Below are 20,813 nucleotides of genomic sequence, written 5' to 3'. Positions count from 1 at the left end.
ACTAGTTACCAAAAACAATGGATATATCCGAAATATCCGTTATATCTAATATATATCGGTTTTTGGATATACCGATATATTCATCGATATCGATATTTTGGGCCTTAGTGTGTCCCACGTCCAATTTTGTTTGTTTGTTACCTGCAACCTTATCTAATTGCTGTCGATGTATCGGCAGCAGTACCAGGAGGTGAGGCCCATTTCTTGATTCCGCGAAATCCCCCTCGCATGGTTCTACTGCATGGAATCACTCTCTTTTTTTTTGTCAACTAAGCATTCATGACTAACGCAATTATACACTTCAAACTTTTTTGCGCACGTATGGTGGTATGGCCGTATGGGTCCATGTGGGAGCTACGGTTTAAGTGTCGACTATCAAATATCAAACCAGTCAAACACATGTGATCTTCACATGCATGTGGGTCAACCTTAATTCAGTCCTTGGACAATATATCGATCTCTAAGTCGCCAACCCAACCCAACCGATTAATTTCTACATGAATTGGTTTAGAATGACCCACATGCCCATCTTGTCATCAATTCAAGATACTATTTCATTGAGAATATGTGAATGGATCTTGAGGTCACAATATCTTCACTCGTGTATTTTCGCTGTTCCAGTAGTTGATGAAAGACAGAGAGATTGAGGTACATTTGAGCCTTTATTGGTGGGACTTATTTTGTGATGATTTCGTTCAACACAGGGGGACATATGTTGGGTAGAAGCGGAACAAACTAAGTCCAAAATCTTAACTTTCAATTCAAGTATAGTTAGAAGATACTCGACACGTGAATTAACATATCAGACAAATTTAAATATCCTTAATTTCCAAGAATAAATGTACTGATTGCTAGTCACAAGTTGGAAATGATTCAGAGTTTCTGTGTGAAAAGTTGTTCACTTGTTCCTATTTGAGTTTGGAACTTTGGATGCAGTAGCCTTTTAGGGTTGTCATTGCCTCATTGGCTAAGCCCGATATGCTGATAGGCTGACCCGTGCGCTAAAGAAAAAAATTTATTGGCCGGTGAAACTTTGGAGCTGGTTCAGAATCCTGCCGACCACGCATTCTCAAAAATCTGTTTTCAATAAAAGAAAAAAGAAAAAGAAGAATTGGAGCTCAAGACTCTTCAGTGAAAAATTATAGCTATTGCTAAAATGATCCAAAATTCCAAACTACCCCTTCATTTTGTTCTTAGGGAAAGAGTGGCCCATGCTAAACTAGGTTGTTTAAGTAAGAAATGGGCCTCAACCCCTCAATCAAATCCGATTATATGTAAACTCCTCCATCACGAACGTACCTATATAACCTTTCTATTATTTACACATTGTCAATTAACCTTCCTGTTTTGCAGATTATGAACAATTTGCAGTCTAATTTTTATCCTCCAAAATTTTATGTTTTTCATTCTATCATTTTCATTAAATCAAGCCCTTAAATCAACTGGAGATTTTTACATTGAAGAAGAACTACTTTTTCCAATAAAGCAGATAAGTAGCGAAGATTCTTCATCCTTACACTAAAGAAGAACACCGATTTCATTGTGATAAAAAGTGGCTATATAGGTAACCATTTTATAGGTACAAAATTGAGTAGGGGGAGAAGTTAAATCTGCTTATTGCTTGTAGTGTATTTGTGGAAATGTCCATGAGAAATATAATTGCATGAACCACAATCATTTGTCTATACATTTCTCTATTCGTCGTTTCTTTGATACTACATGTGTATAACATTGTGGTTTTTGGTTATATTGGTGAAGGAATCATAAAGATGTACAAACTAGCTACTTATACTCTTCTCATTAATTTCTTTTAGAGATAATGGCTGATGCCTTGATGGATGAAGGACATCGTGATTGGAAGAGGCCATGAGCCTATTACTGTCATATTCAATTTGTTCATTGGTGGATACGAATAAACTAGCCATTGGCACCGTACCAACTTCAAAATCTGAACAAGCTCAACTTCTGATTTTCATGTTGAAATTTAAATTTACATAGTAGTTTGACATATGAAAATTTAATTTTATAGAGTAGTTTGATATATGAAAATTTGAATTTACATAGTAGTTTGATATAAGAAAATTGATATTTACATATGAAAATTTAAGTTTGCATAGTAGATTTGTGAACAAAACAAACCTGATGAAAAAACGTATGGAAATATAGTTTTACATATTAGTTTTTGAAACTAAACGTGTCGGTAAAAACTTAGATAAGCTATGAAATTTTATATTTGCATAGTTGTTTAAGCTATGCAAATTTGTATTTATATATACAAATTTTAATTACACAGAAGATAACTTATGAAAATTTTAATCCACATAAGATGTAGGAGTTCTTTTTGTTCAAGATGAATAATTACTATTGAAAAAATGAAAAGACTTTCAATTCCATGAATGAACTAGTCATTGGCACCGTACCAACTTTAAAATCTGAACAAGCTCGACTTCTGATTTTCATGTAGAAATTTAAATTTTATAAAGCAACTTTTGGGATTGAAAATTTCCCGACACCTAACAGAATAGATGTAAATATATTTTTACATAGTCATATATATGTAAAACTATATTTATATAGTTATTAAAGCTATTAAAACTTAAATTTACATAGTAACTTTTGGGATTGAAAATTTTCTGACGACACCTGACAGAATTTAAATTTAAATTTTTCTATGAAAAAAAAATTTCATATGAAAATTTAAATTTAAATAGGTTAAGAAGACTATGTAATTTTATATTGTTATATGTAAATACAAATTTACATAAGATGACGTCAGCCCGATTTGTCTTTAACCCGAAATTTTAAGTAAATATTGATGACGTCAGCCCAATTTTCACATGGGTATTTTGGTCTATTTTGGTTTTGCTGTTATGCTTTAAATAATAGGGAGGTTTTATGGTTCCGGGAGTGTGCAACCATTTAAGTACCAGGGAGATTAAACCGTTGTCTGGTTGTTTAAGTGGCCACTTGTAAAATAGTTCTCTTATCATTCTGATGTGTTATGTTCAACTATATTTAGCAACCCTCTAAGACAATAATAAGAGATTGAATGCGTTCATAAGCTAATTTAGCAACGCCAAATCTAACTATACATTTTTGGTGTGACGTGCCTTTCAAGTTTCAAATTGTTCACCGAATAAACTGGCCATTTTTTTTTCCCCTTTATACCTTTTCCCTTTTTTTCATGGAGTTTGTGTATAAAGCAATCAATCAATCGAATGCCAAACTTGGGTTTGGACAAGATTGTGTATTTGTGTGCCAATAACTTAGCACTAGGGAAGACAATGTTGCGCTTTATTATTCCGATCATTAAGTTAGAATCACCTTTTGATTAGTCAATCTATTGATGATTTTAGAGATCGGGCAATCCGAATTGTTTAATCATCACATCAATCCAGCTAACATAGCGAATTTAAAATCATATCAAATCGATGTAACAAAGTATATCCAAGCAGGGTTGCAGAACCTTTTTCTTTTTCTTTTTCTTTTCTTTTTTAGATCACTGCTTTTCCTCTAATAAACATACCTTAACGCAAAATGGTGGTTTAGAGATTGTGCAATCCCAATTATTGAATTAACATGTAGTTGTCTATGTTGTGGCTAAAAACCAGGATCTCCATACTTAAAGAATTTAAGAAATAATATGTCCACCTATTTAATGTGCGTGGGTTATGTTGATACACAATACTTTATGATTGTTTGGAAGTTTGACAAAGCCTATCGTCCCCACATGGCCTTAAGCACGTAAGAAAAGCAAACCCACAATGTTCAATTAACTACGGACCAAATGATCGCTTTGCAAAGAAAAGAGGACAGTTGTAGTCGTGTAAGAAGACATGGTATCTCTGTTCAATAGGGCTACATCTTAAATACGTATAGGCACATGATCTCAATATTTCTCAAGAATTCCATGGATAGTGTAGTACAGAAGTACGTACGTTTTTTTTTTTAGGGTTAACTAGTATTACCCCCCACTAGATGAGCCAATTAGGATTTCCCCCTCACTAGATGAGAAATTAGGGTCTCTCCCCTAAATACACACAAAAAAAAAGTCAAAGTGGATTGACCGAAATTTTTCTGTGTGTATTTAGGGAGGAGACCCTAACTTCCCATCTAGTGGGGAGGGGGGGATCCTAATGGGCTCATCTAGTAGGAGGTAATACTAGTTCACCCTTATTTTTATAAGGATAATTCCTTAACTACGTACTGATGTTTATACGAAATAAAATAGAAATCCAAGTATAAATGGTCTAACATGTCATTTTTTACGTTATTCTATGACAATCATAGCTTCTTCTTCTTTTTTTCACTTTGTGTTTATTATACTTAATTTGTTTTCTTGTCGACTGCAAATATATTTCGTTCACTTGGAAACATGTCTAGGTCTTAGCTAGTGATGAGTTTAAAACTTTTTCAGTAACTCTAAATACAGGGCGGGATGTTAAGTTATTTTCAATGCAAGTACGGTGCTAAATAATGCGAAATTTTAAGGAGCTGCCTGATATTGATATACTAATTGTCTTAATTCGTGTTTCAATTTATCCAAATGTTCTTAAACTATATGTATTTGTATCAAGAACCACAATTTAGCTCTGATCAAATGTGGCAATGAGCTGGGGGGGCAAAACATAACACCGTTCACTAGATGCAATATTTAGTATACGTACTCAATTGTAATTTCACATAATCATATGACTAACCGTGAAATAATGTTGGCTCTCTCACAACAGAGCATGTGCAAATAATTTCATGCAAACGTACGTTAAACACATGATGGATTGAGGAGGAGTTCATTCCTTTCATAATTAGAATAGTGGACTAACCCAATGACCAGGCAAGGCCGCACATGGTGTGTTTCAGTTCCAAGCATCAACTGGTCCGAATCAAAACCTACCAACACATCAAAAGCCCAACAACCACAAGATTTGTTCCAAATCCAACTTTCATTTGCCGGCCTTTAATACTGTTGTATGCGGCAAGTTCCCTACTTTTGCTACTCAAGGGTCCGACCACTTTGCCAAATTTAACCTGTCATTGCTCCTACCATGTCTCCTTTACTTAGAATCACATATAAAAAGCAACCATTTGTTTCAAAAGAATAATCAAACTCTCAAACAACAAAAGAAGAACGAATTGATCAAAGTTAGCTGTCAAAAAATGGTTAAAGAAGGTCTAGGACTTGAACTGCAATTGGGTCTTCCAGGTGGTTGTCCTTCAATGGAAAAGAACGGGAAGAAAAGGGTGTTTTCTGAAATTACGGTTGAGGATGAGAATAGTTCCAACACTGAGAGGAAAGTTCAGAACAAGAACGAAGTTGTGGGGTGGCCACCAGTTTGTTCATATAGGAAAAAGAACAATGTTCATGAGAAATATGAGTCCAAACCCTCGAAAATATACGTCAAAGTTGGTATGGATGGTACGCCATTTATGCGTAAAATCGATTTGAATACTCGTAAAGGTTACCCAGATCTTATTTTCGTATTCCAAAAGCTCTTCGGTTGTTCGACCAGTGGTGAGTACTAATATACTTATCCTGCATTGCTATGATCATCTAAATCTAAGTTGTTCCGAGGGCAGATAGAGCTTAATTTGGTTTCTTTGTTAATGTTAATACAGGTGGAGTACTTTTGAAGGATTCAGAAAGTTCTGAGTTTATTCCAATTTATGAAGACAAAGATGGAGACTGGATGCTTGTTGGAGATGTTCCTTGGGAGTAAGTTTCTGAAAAACAATTTTTGATTACTATAGTCTAGCTGTTTCAAGGATCTATATTGTGCTAACGGGTGAGAGTAGAATAATGGGAGTGTAAAAGCTTTATTATACACAGATTGACAGATGACTGATTGCAGGTAGAATAGGTAACAATTACATCTTGGAATTCAAAACAAGTCCACACAGTCGCACATAGATATAGTGATTTAATTTCCCGGTGGCCCCTTATCGATCACAGAGTATACTACTGAATACTGATAATCGTAAATTGAGAATGCATACGATCTGTCAATCTTGATTATTAAAACTTGAAAGCAGTTAGTTTCGATTTAAACTTAGAGACATAACCATAATCGCACACCATTTAGATCAAAATGTCAATGATAGACCCTTCATCCTTATTTATGTAAACAAGACAACAAAATATTAGGCCTCGCCTCTGGTTTTTGAATTTCATTTATCTCATATCATATATGTATCTGTTTGTTTGCCCAGGAAATTAAAAGTGTGTAAAACTCCACCTTATTTGCATCCGCTTTACCATAATCAATAATTAGATAAAATGTTGAGGGTTTACAAGATCATATTAAAAAACGCCGCAAAACTTTTTAAACTCAACAGCTACCAATTTTTCCAAGATCAAAAACGTATCGTCTATGCCAGATTATCTGTCAAAATTATGTTGGCTTCCGATTAATTTTGGTTGTGAATTTTGTAACAGAATCTTCAGTCATCAGCATGTATGCTGAGATTTCAAGGGCTGCAGATCTTGAACTTTCGATTAGAATGAACACATAATTTTCACTAATCTTAATTCATGAAGTTTCACATAATCTGTTGCGTTTCAATGAAGTTCTGTGCTCAAAGTATGTTAGACTTTTAATAGGAAGATGAGGACATGCATGCACATGTCATGTATTCTCGCTTTCATACGGATTCTTGTTTATCCCCACGCCACAGACAACTTTCTCATAATAATGTCGAGAGTATGTCAAATTTGTACTTGAAGACTACACCCATTCGGCCATTCACCCTGCGAAACCTCACGTCCACAATTGAGATCTTTATACTGAATGAAAGGAAGATCGCACGTACAATCATAACGCGTTACAGACTTGCAGTGCACTGTACTGCACAGTGACCCCATAATCAGTATTTCAGAACAATATTTGGTCTGGGCTCCATAGTTTTATTTTTTTCGCTGAGGGCTCCACATAGGCATAGATCACTACTTCCAACTTCCATGTTCCATACTTCCATCTAGCAAATTACATGGCTAGTTATTTCGATATTGGTGTTCTATTTGTAATTACATGGGAATAGAGTGGCTAATATAGTGTTAATTAATGAATGCAGGATGTTTATCGAATCATGCAAAAGGCTGAGGATAATGAGACGTTCTGATGCGAAGGGCGTTCAATTGCGATCAAGAATCTCTGAGAAGAACTATCTGGGAAATTGGGCAACCATCGAAGCATAGAACAAGTGGCTAAAATTGCAACTTAATCAGTCTGGTTATCTAAGTGTTTATCAGTATTTATTTATCTGAGTAGATTTTGGGTTTGAAATATAACTACAGTTGAGGCAAAGTTATGTATTATCTGTATGCGAAACATTTCCTAAGTGTTGCATTTTGAAGTTATTTAAAAGACCATATTAGAAATGACAAATAGAGAAAATCAGAGAGGAAAGTAACATCAATCCTAAAGATATACATTCTAAATTTCTTACCTTTACTTATCAGAGAGGAAAGTAACATCATTAAATTGTTAAGATATCCTGTTACAGTGTTATTCTTACCTTTACTTATCAATTTACCTTTTATTTTATTTTTTAATTTTTTTTCATCTCTTCCCCTCACTCATTTCCTTGTCGATCTTTATGGCTCCAAACTTCAGTTAGTAAGGTACCTTGCGATATATGCAAGCTTTTGAATATGTGTGTTATTAGTAAATTTTGCGGCAATAGGTCCGAAGCCAAAGTCAAGATAATGTTCAAATTTATTTTCATCAAAGGTGATTTGCAATTTTGTTCAAATTAAACCAAGAAATAAATTTCACAACATTTTTGTTACATCAAATTAATGAATAAACTACATGTACGTTTAAATTGGGGATGATTTTCTATGGGAAATTAACTTCCATTTTAATAGGTAACCTTGGATGAGTTTGATCAAATTCATTAATTTGTTGGAAAATATTCACCACTAATTCTAATTCTGGGAGAAGGGGGCAGCGGAAGAGTTGGGATGAGATTGGAGCCTTAGAGTAGGAAAAGTTTCCACTGAAGTCTTGAAATAATTATAGATCAAAGATCAAAGACACAAGTACTAATACACTGACTGTTATTCATATGCTATGTTTTCAAATAATAATATTGATCTCTCACATGATACTTGCTCAAAGCCAGCGCTGTTGATTGACCAAACTAATACTGTGTGCTTGTATTAATTACTTGGTCCTCGAATTAACTGGTTCAATGTATAGCTTGAATTGTTACCAAAAAAAATGTATAGCTTGAATTGTTCAGTGCCCGGCCGCCTGTTGTTTAAGCTAAAGTTTTTTTGTGCACATGCACTTATAAAAAGAGTACATGTACCAAGCTTTGGATACCGTTATGGTTGTTTAGTTAATCTTTTAATCACTAATTTTACTTAAACAAAAACAACTGTCTGGTATATATTAGACATAAGCCTAGGTCAAATACATATTCTTTTATATATATATATATAAAAGTAGCCCTTTTATTATTAGAGAATGATAAGAGGGTGACAGACCACAGACCAGAAAATCAGCTCCTCTAATTACGATAGCCATCCTAAGCCCCTTTAGTTCTAGTGGTTGTTCTGTCAACTCTCGTATCACATTGCCTGGAGACCTTGTTGTTTCTACCCTGCCACATCATCCAAACCGCAGCATATAGTACTAACCATAGTTCGGGATTTCGGAATTCTCGGAATTCCGATAAATCCAAAAACTGAAATCCAATAAATTTCGACCCTATTACATTCGGAATTTCAAATTCTTTCGAAATTTCGATTATTTCGACTCTCTATTCGGAATTCCAATTTTTTAGAAAACTGAAATTCGAAGCGAATTCCAGAGTTTCGTTCGGAATCACGAACTATGGTACTAACTTCCATTATATGTGACCATAGCCACTTTTGACCACAACTCCAACCATCCACCAGTGTCGACTGCTTGGAGAGAAAATGTGTAATGAACTGCAACACCATTTAGTAGAGAAAACCAAACATTCCTCGCAAAGGGACATCTAAAGAAGAGATGACTTTGGTTTTCATTTTCCATCCCATACATTGGGCATAAAGGTGGAAATTCATACCTTTCACATTTAGAACGTCGGTTGTTTTAATCCTACCATGCAGCAATTTCCACATGAAGAATTTGTTGGGTGTCATCCCTCACCATGTGATTGAATTTCGTTACTGACTGGTTGAGTTTATACAATGGGCGCACGCCCTTGGATTTACTTTGGTTAATTGGTTAAGGGGCGCACACCCTCATAAGGTGAGTAAGCCTCGATGTCAGGCGGGGTACGCCAAGACATAAGTACTGGTAGATTTGTTCACAAGGGGCGGTGCCCTCAAATATTCCTGGAAAGAGCGGCGCACGCCCCCATGCCGTGCACAGTTAGGAGTTTGGTTTTCAACAAACAAATCGAGATGATTTGGAATTTTGTTTTACACCAAAATTTTGGAATCCTATATATATATGAAGTTAGGATTGTTTACCCAAAAGATATACAAGAGAGAAAACCAATTTTGAGCAACCAAAATTGAGAAAAAAATCCTTACAAAGAGATAAAGTTTGTAAAGAGAGATTAGTGAAGAGAGATTTAGTAAGTTTTGAGAGACTTGAGAGGAGTGATTATAATCTTCCTTCCCACACTTATAAAATGATTGGCTCTTGTGGAAGTAGACATCATTAGCCGAACTACGTTATATTTTGTGTCTCATTGTAGTATGTTTTACTTTACATTGTTATTACTTGTTTGTGATAGTTTATTCAATCCATAATTAGGTTTGTAACTGTTGGTTGTCGTGAAAACTTAGATTTTTCGATTGAAGTTTAAAAGATTGAAATTTAGAATGTTCATATTTAAGCTATCTTAGTGGGGATCGATTGATATCGTTTTGTTCAACAGAATTTGATTTTAAAAGGGATGGCTAGTTTCCACACAAGTTTATGAGGAAAACTCGCATCAGCCTAAAGGGTATCCCCTTTAGTTTCTAGCTTGTATAAGCTTAAATAAAGAAGATACGGTGAACTGGCCATCTGTCATATCCTTCCACCTCCAACTATTGCCATGTCTACCAATGTAAGTAAACCTAAAAGAATTCATGAAGATCATTATACGCCTATCCAAGCAGTCAAATACATATTCAATTTATAATTAAGATGAGAAAGAAGTCAATATTCTCTTACTCCAAGCGGCAATGCGCCCTGTCTTGAAGTTTGTTGTTCATTCTCTCTTGCTGATGTATGCACAAGTAACATGATCGGCGCGAAACATCAGACATCTCTATGATTATCGTGTGCATTATCATAGAAGATTCAGTGAGTAATATTTATTTCCTTATCTATATCTATCTATATCAATATTTTAATATTAAGCTCCCGCATGGGGTATTTTTCTAGATCACTTAAAATTCCACGTCATTAACTCCTATTAAAACGAGAATTCCTCTCCTATTGAAAAAAGAAATTTTAGCACTTATAATTAAAACGATAATCTTTTTCCTATTATAACGGGTTATTCTCCTATTGAAAAACAAAAATCTAGCACTTCTAATTAAAACGAGAATTTTTCTCCTATTAAAAACGGGAATCACACTTCTAAATTAAAACGAGATCATTCCCCCAATTAAAAAATAGGTTTTTAAAACTTAATTATAACAATTTGTTAGGAAATTTAAACAGGTTAGCGATGAAACTTTGTTAGAAAATTTATATATTTTTAGTTATAATTGTTGAGCAAGTTTTTAAAACAGTCGGTGCGTATGCACGAGTCTACTTTCTAATCTTAATATTAAAGCTCCCACAAATAATATTTTTCTAGCTCTATTAAAATTTCACATTATCATCTCCTATTAAAATGGGAATTTCTATTCCTATTGAAAAATGAAATCTAGCACTTCTAGATTAAAATAGGAATCCTTCTCCTACTAAAACAAGAATTGCACTTCTAAATTAAACGGGAATTCTTTCCCTATTCAAAATGGGAATCACTATTCTATTTAAATGAACACAAAAAAAGGGGTTATACTCATAGTTAATGGGCTTTAATCAAGATAGATATCAAAATAGTTTGTGCATATGCATGGGAATTCCGATCCCCAAGGCACATCAATGCTCCATAGAGTCCCATATGAATGAGACCTGACCTGACGGAAAGGAAGATGAAAAATCACCAAGCAAAATATAAAAGCACTCCATCTTCTCCAGTCACCATCTCCAGAGGAGGAGGAGAAGAAGACTCAGCTCTCTCGCTTCTCCAGGCTCTACGCCCCTCAACTACATTCAATCACACAACCCAAACAGAAACTACATCTGACTTGATTTTAGCTCACTAGAGAACTGGATACGTTGGCAACTCGCACAGACCTGAGCCTAGTCATTACCACATCTTCCCCCCATTTTTCCAAAATCGTAAGATTCTGCACAAAATGAACCTTTACAACAGGCATACAAACTAGCCTTAATATTAAAGCTCCCACAAAGGGTATTTTTCGTACTCTATTAAAATTCCACATTATCATCTCCTATTGGAATTATTCTTCTATTGAAAAAAGAAATTTTAAGAACTAAATGTGAATCATTCTCCTATTAAAATGGGAATTCCTCTCCTATTAGAAAAAAGAAATTCTAGCGCTTCTAATTAAAACGGAAATCATTTTCCTATTAAAACGGAAATTCTTCCCCTATTGAAAAGCGAAAATATAACATATCTAATTAAAACGGGAATCCTTAATTCTCTTATTAAAACGGGAATCACATTTCTACATTAAGTCAACTATTAAAACGGGATCCCTTCCTAATTAAAAAATGGGTTTTTTATTACTTAGTTAAAACAATTTGTTAGGAAATTAATTAAAATAGTTTTTTTTTAAACTTAATTAAAGTGAGTTGTTAAAAAATTACAATGGGTTAGAGACTAAAACGAGAATCACGATTTGTTAAAAAATGTATATATATATATATATAATTATAATTGTTGAGCAAGTTTTTAAAAGAGTTTGTGCGTAGGGGTGCCAATGGGTACCCGATTACCCGAAACCAAACCCGAACCGATTATTATGATTTCGATATATAAAATTTAGTATTATATTACATTTAAGATAATCAAACTCATACATTATAATATGAAATATGTTTTTTATGTGTAAAAGTCTATTAAATATATATAGCATAATAGTAAATGTGTGTTGTTAAATGTATATTTTATAATAATACGTTAAACAAGTGTATCATAGATGTTAATAATAATGTCAACGTGTATATTATGAATTAACTAATATATTTTATATTTATTAACTTATGCACATGTATATTAAAATAAGATACACATGTTTGTTATATTGTGGTACACACATTTATTATAAACCAATATGTAGTATTCATGTTAAAAATTAGTAATGAGATGTAATTGTAAGACACATGTACTCGCATGTTCGATTTAAAATGCGAGTTAATACACGTGTACAAATATATGTGTATGCACGTAAAATATATCAAAGTAATAAATATATGTGATTGCACGTGTATATGATCGAGTTAATACAAGGAAACAAATATATGTGTATGCACGTAAAAAAAAAATCAAAATTTTGGGGTTAGATATTTGATTATTTTAATTTATATATTAAAGCTTGAAATTATCACATGAATGGTAAATGTGTTAACGTATATGATTGGTCATAGATTGATGTAAATATGATTGTTGGTACATCACTAATTATACATAAAATATTATCATGTAGGAAAAGAAAAAAAATAAAAATAAAAATAAGAACAAGTTTTAGTATTTAAACGATTGAAATTGTTTAATAATCATAATAAATAATAAAAACCCGAATTAGACCGAAACCGATAAAAAAAACCGTCGATTTTGATAATTTTGGATTGGATTCTATAATTCTCATACTAAAACCGTTGAGAACCGAATAAATAGTAAAACTACAAATCGAAACCGCTAAAACCCAACCCAAAACCAACCCATTGGCACCCCTACCTGTGCGTATGCATTAGCCTACTTTTTAGTATTTTAATTATAGTTCGTTGATCAAGAGAATTGGGTACTTGTAGTTGTAGTGGAGAAAGTCGAAGGGTGAGTGAGGGAAATTTGCACCAAACCCATGTAGAATGCTACATCAGTAAATTAAGTAGCAACCCATTAGCCTAATTCTAATTCAATTAATATTCCACTCTGTAGTTGTTTTTGGTTCATGCACACAACTAAGCCAGTTTCTCTCCTTAATGGTTGTTCAACAGTTTGTCACTTTGTCACGAGCGAAGATTTCATTCCTTAAAAAAATTCTAGTGCGGGTGCACCCTTGAGGAGACAATGGCAAAGGGGAAGTGACATTGGGTTACTAGTGAACGAAAAGAAGTATATATAACTTAGTATACCATGTATCAATTTTAACAATCTCCATCATCGACCACAAATCCTGAATAGAACATAGAATACCCTTTGTTACCAGAATAAACTGCCGCTGACAACCCTCATAACTTATTTTCAACATAATCTGGAATTCTGGATTGTGAAAAGCATCTTTAATTTGTTTAGGTAACTGCATTTAGATTGTGATGACGCTGAGCATCTATCCATTCTACTTATATATACTAGTCTCTTTGTACGTGTCTCCGCCACGTTAACAATTTCTGATTTTATTTTATTTTTCATTAATTTATAGACATAAAACTACCATTTTACCCCTACAAAAGACAAAATAAAAAAATAAAACAAACAAATGGCATGAGCTGTAATATTCGTATTTGGAAAGGGGCAAAATTGGAAAAAAATAATGGCGTGATGAATCCACTGTTGAAGCACTCGTTTTCTTTAAAGAAGTTAGATATATGAGGCCTGATAAGCAGCCGTTGGAGCTGTTCGTGCCCTTCGCCCACAATTTTGTCTTTTATGCTTTATTTCCTATTTTGTCACATTTTCCCACAAACTCTTCACCACTTTGTTTTCTCAAGAAATTACCTCAGCTGAACTTTCGAATTTCTACGACAAAAAATTTCTATGACAAAAAACAAGGTGATCTACCTTTTAGGACTAGTCAAATGGTAATATACAATTTTTATTACAAAAAGCCAGACTAACCAAGGGGTCAGCTATATTGTCGTAATGGCAGTGTTTATTACTGTTTTTTCTCAAAAATACAATTTTTCCTAAATTTAAAGCAGTGCATAATTCTCTCCTTTCTCTTATCTATCTTTGCTGCCATTAAACCTCTTCGTTTTTCAATAAGAAGTTGGAATATCCAATTCACTTCCTCGATAAGATAAAAGTGGTCCATTCTCAAAAATAAAATAAAATACAAGTGATCTCTCTCTTTTCCTCATATATTCTAATGCATCGTTCTTCAAATCTATACGTGCCTTCTAACATTGTTTCTAGTTTCTACATATATTTTTTTGGTAACTTAGTTTCTACATATATGTATTGCTTATTGCACAAGGAAATAGGAATCTATAGAGTTTCTTTCGTGATAGACACCGAAATAGGCAAATGGCCAATCTTGTGGTGGTGGCTTTTAATGCTGGTGCACTCTTTCCCCAGGTACACCATTGTCACTTATTCTTTGACTGCAAACTTTCAAATGGCATATGAAAAAAGGTCTTTAGCCAGTGAGGTATTGATTGAAACCTACAGGCCGGATTTGGTATCTTAGTGAAAGGGATTGGCACAAATTTGCAACATGAGTGAAGATTTATCAAATGCACAAAATAATAAATAAATAAAAAAGGAAAAAGTGTGAATTTATACTCCTTGAGTTAGTCGTTCCTGGCTCCCCTAGTTAGTTTGGTTTTCAATAACAAAAATAATAGATTGCTATTTGACTGGTCCTAAAAGTTAGACCATAGTACAAAATATCGGGATATGAGTATTTATCGATACTCAATTTCTTGATATGTATTGTGGATATATCATTTTCTTTGGAGATATTTTACGTTGTTTAACATGTAATATCGTTGATATATCTAAAATATCGACAAATATCATAAATATTATGGATATTTCTTGATATATCACAATATATATTTTGTATTTATTTGAAATATAATGGTAAATATTAAATAAAATTGTTACCTACACAAAATATTGCCAAATATCCCCAAATATCGCAATATATCTTCAAATATCATATATATCATTGAAATTATCGAAATATAACTGATATTAGCAGTTTCATATATCTCTACACATGTCGCGATATTTTTGTATCCATTGCTGAAATCTCAATAGATATTGCGATATATCGCAATAGTTTGTACAATTGTCATCAAGTACGGTACGGGTTTAAAACGATGTATTTGAAAAAAACTTAGTTCGTGTTTTAAACGGAACGTCTCGGAAAAAAAAACATGGGGCATAAAAAACAGGTTTATAATGTATAATACGTAAAAGAAACGGTAAAAACCGATGATAAATAATACGATAGATAAGGAGTTTATTTTTTATAAGAGTGGAAAAAATAATAGACACAGAAAATAAAAATAAAAATAATAAAAATAAAAGAAAATTCAAATACATGAAAGTATCAAATTATCAATTACTCATCCAAATAATAGAAGTTTTAGATTCAGTACCAAAACACGACCCCTAAATAAGATACTACTAATTACCAACCATAATTGCATAATCAAGTACTACAAATAAATTAATAACTAAATTTTCATGTATTAATAGTCTAAAGTAAAATAGAATTGTCTCAATAAGTCAATCTAATGCCCACTCTTCAAAAAGGTAAACTCTAAAACCCATTTTTCTTCTCACATTTTCTTAAAAAAAAAAAAAAAGTTTTAATAAAGTTTTAAACCGGAGATTTTCAAAATCTCGGGTTTTAAACGTTTTTAAAGTTTAAAACGCGTTTAAAACATTTAAAACACGATATTTTGAAAAATCTGGATTTTAAACTAGAACAAGACGCATTGTCAGTCAATTAAATGGGTTTTAAACGCCGAATTTGGTGACAATGGTTTGTACTATGAGTTAAACAATCTGTTTTTTTGGAATAGAAATTAGAAAGTTCCACAATAATATTATGTTGTTTCTTTTCGTTTTCTAAAAAAATAGGCCCCATTTTTTTTTTCGATAATCGATAAAAAAAAAAAAGAAGGTCCCACTATGATTATTTAAACAAAATCGTTTTATCAATTTCGTGCGTAGTCACGTGCAAAAGGCTTGTATTCAATTATTCATTGAATAGTCAATATTGGACTAAGTGTGTGGTGGATGAATTTGACAAAGCATTGACCGATAATTAAGTGTAGAGCTTTCTTCCAATGGAGTCCCAATGTGTTCACCAGCATATTTGCTGGTGAAATCTACCAACACTATAAAGAGACCACGTGTATTACTACAATGAGTCCGAGTTCTTTTTTTCATTTTTTAGAGAAATTAAATAAAAAATATATCCAGAAAACCAAAAAAAAATGTTACTCTCTCTCTCCACTTCCCTCCAACTTCAGTTCTCTCCCTCTATCGTCTTCTATACTCTTTTATTTATTTATTTTTTTCATATAATTTTTTTAGTAAATGCTATTTAGGTATGATACCAAAAACTATTATAACCAAAATTAAATGAGGGATTTCTTCTTGTATTATCAAATTACAGTAGTTATAATTAGATTTATTTTCATTTTTTTTATTTGGTTTAATTGAACATTTGAATGGCTTGGAAACGAAATACAATAAGCATTTATATCTGTGTGGCATGTTGAAAATTTATACAATAAGCATTTAAGAAGTACGAGGGATAGAAGAAGAAGAAACTCGTTGGAGGGATAGAATAAGCATTTAAGAATTAGCATGTTTTGGAGAGAAAATTTTAGCATTTTTTTTAGTTTTTTGGATATATTTTTTATTTAGTTTCTATAAAAAAAAGAAAAAAGACATAGAAGAGTTTTAGTAATTTTATAGTGTTGGTGGATTTCACCAACAAATATGCTGGTGAACAAATTCGGACTCCTTCCAATGTGCAAACGCCATCTACTTAAGTGTGCAACTTGAGCTTAACTCAATTAACAATGCTAATCTGTTTAAATAAACAAGCCACCCGTTCAAGGTGAGATTAAACTCGCCTCCCTGTCTTTTGGACCCTTTTAATAGCATCACTGTCCAAAGATTCAAATTAGGAAAATACTCAACAAGAAAAATAAATGTGTGCTCAATCAGATAGAGTAACAGTTGTCCACTCGTGGTATGGTGGGCTCGATTGGTTTGGTTAGATAGACCAAACCGTGTCCAATTCACCTTATTCTAGCAAGACAGAGGCTATTTCGTGGCTACACCAACAATTCTATGTCTATTACTCCACAGTCCAGACAATCTCATCATTCAAGTATTCCACAACCTAATTACCAAAAAAAAACACGTGTTTTGTCATTGTATTGTATAATGTATTCCAAGAATGAAAAAACACACAAATTTATCCTGTATTTAGAAAATTGAATTTTTCAATTATCAAGCTGGTACAACAACTCAGCGAGAAAATAAATACATGGTCATCAATTCCTACTGTGGAAAGACGGAATTGGTACGTCACAGTGCAAGAAATGTGAGTGCCGGTCATTAACGAGTCTTTGTTCTTAATTTAAGTCGAAGATAAAGTGAAAGCAAAGAGAAGAGAGCACGTAGCCGACATGAGTTACAGGTTTGTCGAGGCTCTACACCTTTCGCTTTGTTTTCTTTCATTTTCACATACGTCCCTCCCTAATAATAAGCTACAATCATGTCAATTTGACCCTCTCTTAAGTCTTGACCTGTACGTTGCGTATATTGTTCTCTAAAATAACTTCCTTTACACTTGCACAAAAACATATTTGCCCAAGAATTATTAGATAAAATGTCTAATGAAATCCTGGTATATTTCAACTCTTACATGCTCTGATATAGATTTAGTTCTTTGCAAACATAAAAACAATGTTTAGCAGATTATTAAGGCTCCCAAAATTAATTAATAAATAAATAAAACATTTTTGAAACGAAAAGCATGGGACAAGCCGACAAAGGGCCCAAACTTTAAGCACACAAACTAATCACAGTCGTCACACTTTGTCACCTAGCATAACCAAATCAGAACCCTTCATTAAACCACCCCCCCCACGTGTCATTCATCTAAGCATCATGCAGGCCATATTCTCCCCCTTGCTTTAAATACAGCAACCCAACAAAACAAACACACACACAAAAAAAAAAAAAAATGGAGTCGAAAATCACACCGGAAACTGAGCTGACCTTAGGATTACCTGGAGATACGAGAATTATACATGAAGGGAAGAGCTGTGCGAAACGTGGGTTCTCTCAGACAGTTGATTTAAAACTTGGATGCAAAGAACCAACTGATGATCATTCTGATACTGATGAAGTAACTAGCAGCGTTGGAAAATTTCCCCCAGCTCCAAAGTAAGTGGTTTATTTATTTGACTGAAATGCCCTTGGTGTATTTTTGTACTAGGAAATAAAGGGTCGGTTTTTTGTTATACAGGACACAGGTGGTGGCCTTGGGGTGGCCACCAGTTAGATCAACAAGAAGAAATTTACCAAGGAAAAAATGTACGTATGTTAAAGTAGCGGTAGATGGGGCACCGTATTTACGAAAAGTGGACTTGGAGATGCATGGTGGTTATACACAGCTGTTGAGTGCTTTAGAGGAAATGTTCACTTGCTTTACCATACGTATGCATTAAATTTCTGTATTTTTTGTTTTGACTGAAATGACCTTGTGGTGATTGAATTGTTGTGATTGGGTTTTTTAGGTAATTATGTGAATGAGAGTAAGCTGATGGACCCGGTGAATGGAACGGAATATGTGCCTACTTATGAAGATAAAGATGGTGATTGGATGTTGGTTGGTGATGTGCCCTGGAAGTGAGTTTTGTTTCCTGTCTTTTTATTTCACATTTGGAATTTGACGAATTACTCTTTTTTCCTTTTCCTTTATTATTATTTGGCACCTGCACAAACCGAATTATTATTCCTTATTTTGCTTTTCGAGTAAAATTGTTATGCAAAAAGACTAAATTGTTTTTGAGTCTTGCCTATGTAAAATGGTGTTCTGACTTCCACATACTGACATTCTAACCTACATAATAAGCTAGATACACAAGTTACTATGTAAGTGCGACCACATCTGTTTCAGGATGCAATGTTGTGTTCACCAGCACAAATTGCTAAGAAATGGAATGCGCTCGAGTATCAAATTTAATTTCACGATACTATATGGTCTTTATATATTGGAGAGAGTGAAATATGACTTAATTTCGCGTGCTCGTGGGTGACCAAATCCTTCTAACTACTTAAAGATTGGCAAGACAATTCCGTGAAATGGTATTGGTGTCCCAAGAACTGATATATATCGTTGAAATGTAGATAAGAGCAACCTTTCCTTTTAACCGATAACCTGTGTATTATATATTTATATGCTACTACATGTCTTTTTTCTTGTTTTTTTTGGTGTGTGTGAAACAGTTGGCTATGTCTCTTGAGTAGTTTAAATGAAATCAAACTTCAGATTGAGGACGAGTAGTAGACTTTAGAGGTAGCGTCCCAAACCGTTAAGTAATATACAGATCACTATTTATACATGATGACTAGTTAGTTACAATAACAGATCCTGTTACACATAACAGTCGGTTGGTTACAAGGGTTAAAGCTGATGTGGTTTGAAGATTCTTGCGTTCCTTTCTTGCCATACAACGAGCATACATAAAGCCAATTAGAATCATCTTCAAAGCATCTTGCTTTGGCCCCTTTCGTTTTGTTGTATCCAGCACCCATTGAGAAGTTCTGTGGTTTTAGGAATATAAGTGGTGAATTTTTTTCCATATTAGACTACAATTCAGTCGCAGTACTATACCTATACAAAGTCAAATAGATGATTGCAATTATGTTACAGAATCATGAAAAGCTAGTTTACACATTTCACTTCATGGAGTAACTTATTGAGGGGAAACCTCAGTTCTTTATTGATCTGGAAATCCAAAAATGTTGTACTGTGTTAAAATTAGAGCTCTTGAAGAATGTTGTTTTAAACTTAAAACATTTATCAAATTTGCATATGGTTTGATCTCCAATTACAGAATGTTCATTGAATCGTGTAAGCGTCTTCGACTGATGAAGAGCTCTGAGGCTGTTGGGCTTGGTAAAAACTTAATTCCCTATCATCTACTTTTGCATTTTGTTTAATTTTTTTTTTCTGTCTCAATTTTCTAATTGTTGGTGTAGCCCCAAGGACCCCTCCAAAATCCACAAGCACAAGCTAAAACAGGAGTCTTTGAGGAAGAGCCTTCTGGAGTTCTAAAAGATGTACAGTGATTGTTCCATCTTTCCTTGGTTGGGAGTTTTGACTTGGAAGATTAGATAAATAAGAAAGAGCTGTCTGTATTTATCTATAATACTGTAAGGATTCTCGTTAGACTTGGTTATTCCACTCCAGATACTATAATGGAATATTATTATTATTATTATGACGTTAGACTTGGTGTGTGTTTGGAATCATCCTGGCGCCATACATCTGGTAGATTCAGGATTGATTTGCATGAGTGTTTGAATTTCTTCTTGTTTCCCTCTGTTATATATCTGGTTGATTTGTACATTACATACCACTGAGTAACTGGTTTTGGTAGTTGGTTAAAAAAGGGAATGCGGTCTTTTTTTTCTTTGATAATAAAGAGACTGAGGTCTACGCATGGTACAAAAACAGACTTAATTTATTGAATTTGTGCTACTGGTTTGATAGCTAAGATCATTTGCATGTTTGTTTACTGGCTTGTAGTGAAATACGAGTTCCACTAAGGCTCGATTTACCTAAGTTTTCCAATTGTTGGAAATCATGCACTCGTGGG

General features: G+C 33.6%; 2 protein-coding genes across 3 annotated transcripts; both read left to right on the top strand.

Annotated features, from left to right (window-relative positions):
- Positions 1-5,019: 5,019 nt before the first annotated feature.
- On the top strand, positions 5,020-7,505 carry LOC147510824 (auxin-induced protein IAA6-like). The gene is made up of 3 exons (XM_086602653.1): positions 5,020-5,512; positions 5,617-5,713; positions 7,069-7,505. The coding sequence occupies exons 1-3, from the start codon at positions 5,158-5,160 to the stop codon at positions 7,190-7,192; spliced, it is 576 nt and encodes a 191-aa protein (XP_086458779.1). The 5' UTR covers positions 5,020-5,157; the 3' UTR covers positions 7,193-7,505.
- A 9,749-nt stretch (positions 7,506-17,254) lies between these two features.
- On the top strand, positions 17,255-20,443 carry LOC147510823 (auxin-responsive protein IAA1-like). 2 transcript variants are annotated; one of them, XM_086602652.1, is made up of 5 exons: positions 17,255-18,372; positions 18,455-18,522; positions 18,726-18,837; positions 20,049-20,110; positions 20,194-20,443. In XM_086602652.1, the coding sequence occupies exons 1-5, from the start codon at positions 18,170-18,172 to the stop codon at positions 20,229-20,231; spliced, it is 483 nt and encodes a 160-aa protein (XP_086458778.1). In that variant the 5' UTR covers positions 17,255-18,169; the 3' UTR covers positions 20,232-20,443. The 2 variants fall into 2 exon arrangements, with proteins under 2 accessions (XP_086458778.1, XP_086458777.1); XM_086602651.1 differs by having other exon boundaries at positions 18,455-18,645.
- The last annotated feature ends 370 nt before the right edge of the window (positions 20,444-20,813 follow it).

This window comes from Coptis chinensis, chromosome 3 (genome assembly GCF_015680905.1).
Source record: "Coptis chinensis isolate HL-2020 chromosome 3, ASM1568090v1, whole genome shotgun sequence".
NCBI classification, from domain to species: domain Eukaryota; kingdom Viridiplantae; phylum Streptophyta; class Magnoliopsida; order Ranunculales; family Ranunculaceae; genus Coptis; species Coptis chinensis.
Note: the sequence above shows the minus strand (reverse complement) of the source record. Positions and strands in the feature narration are given on the sequence as shown.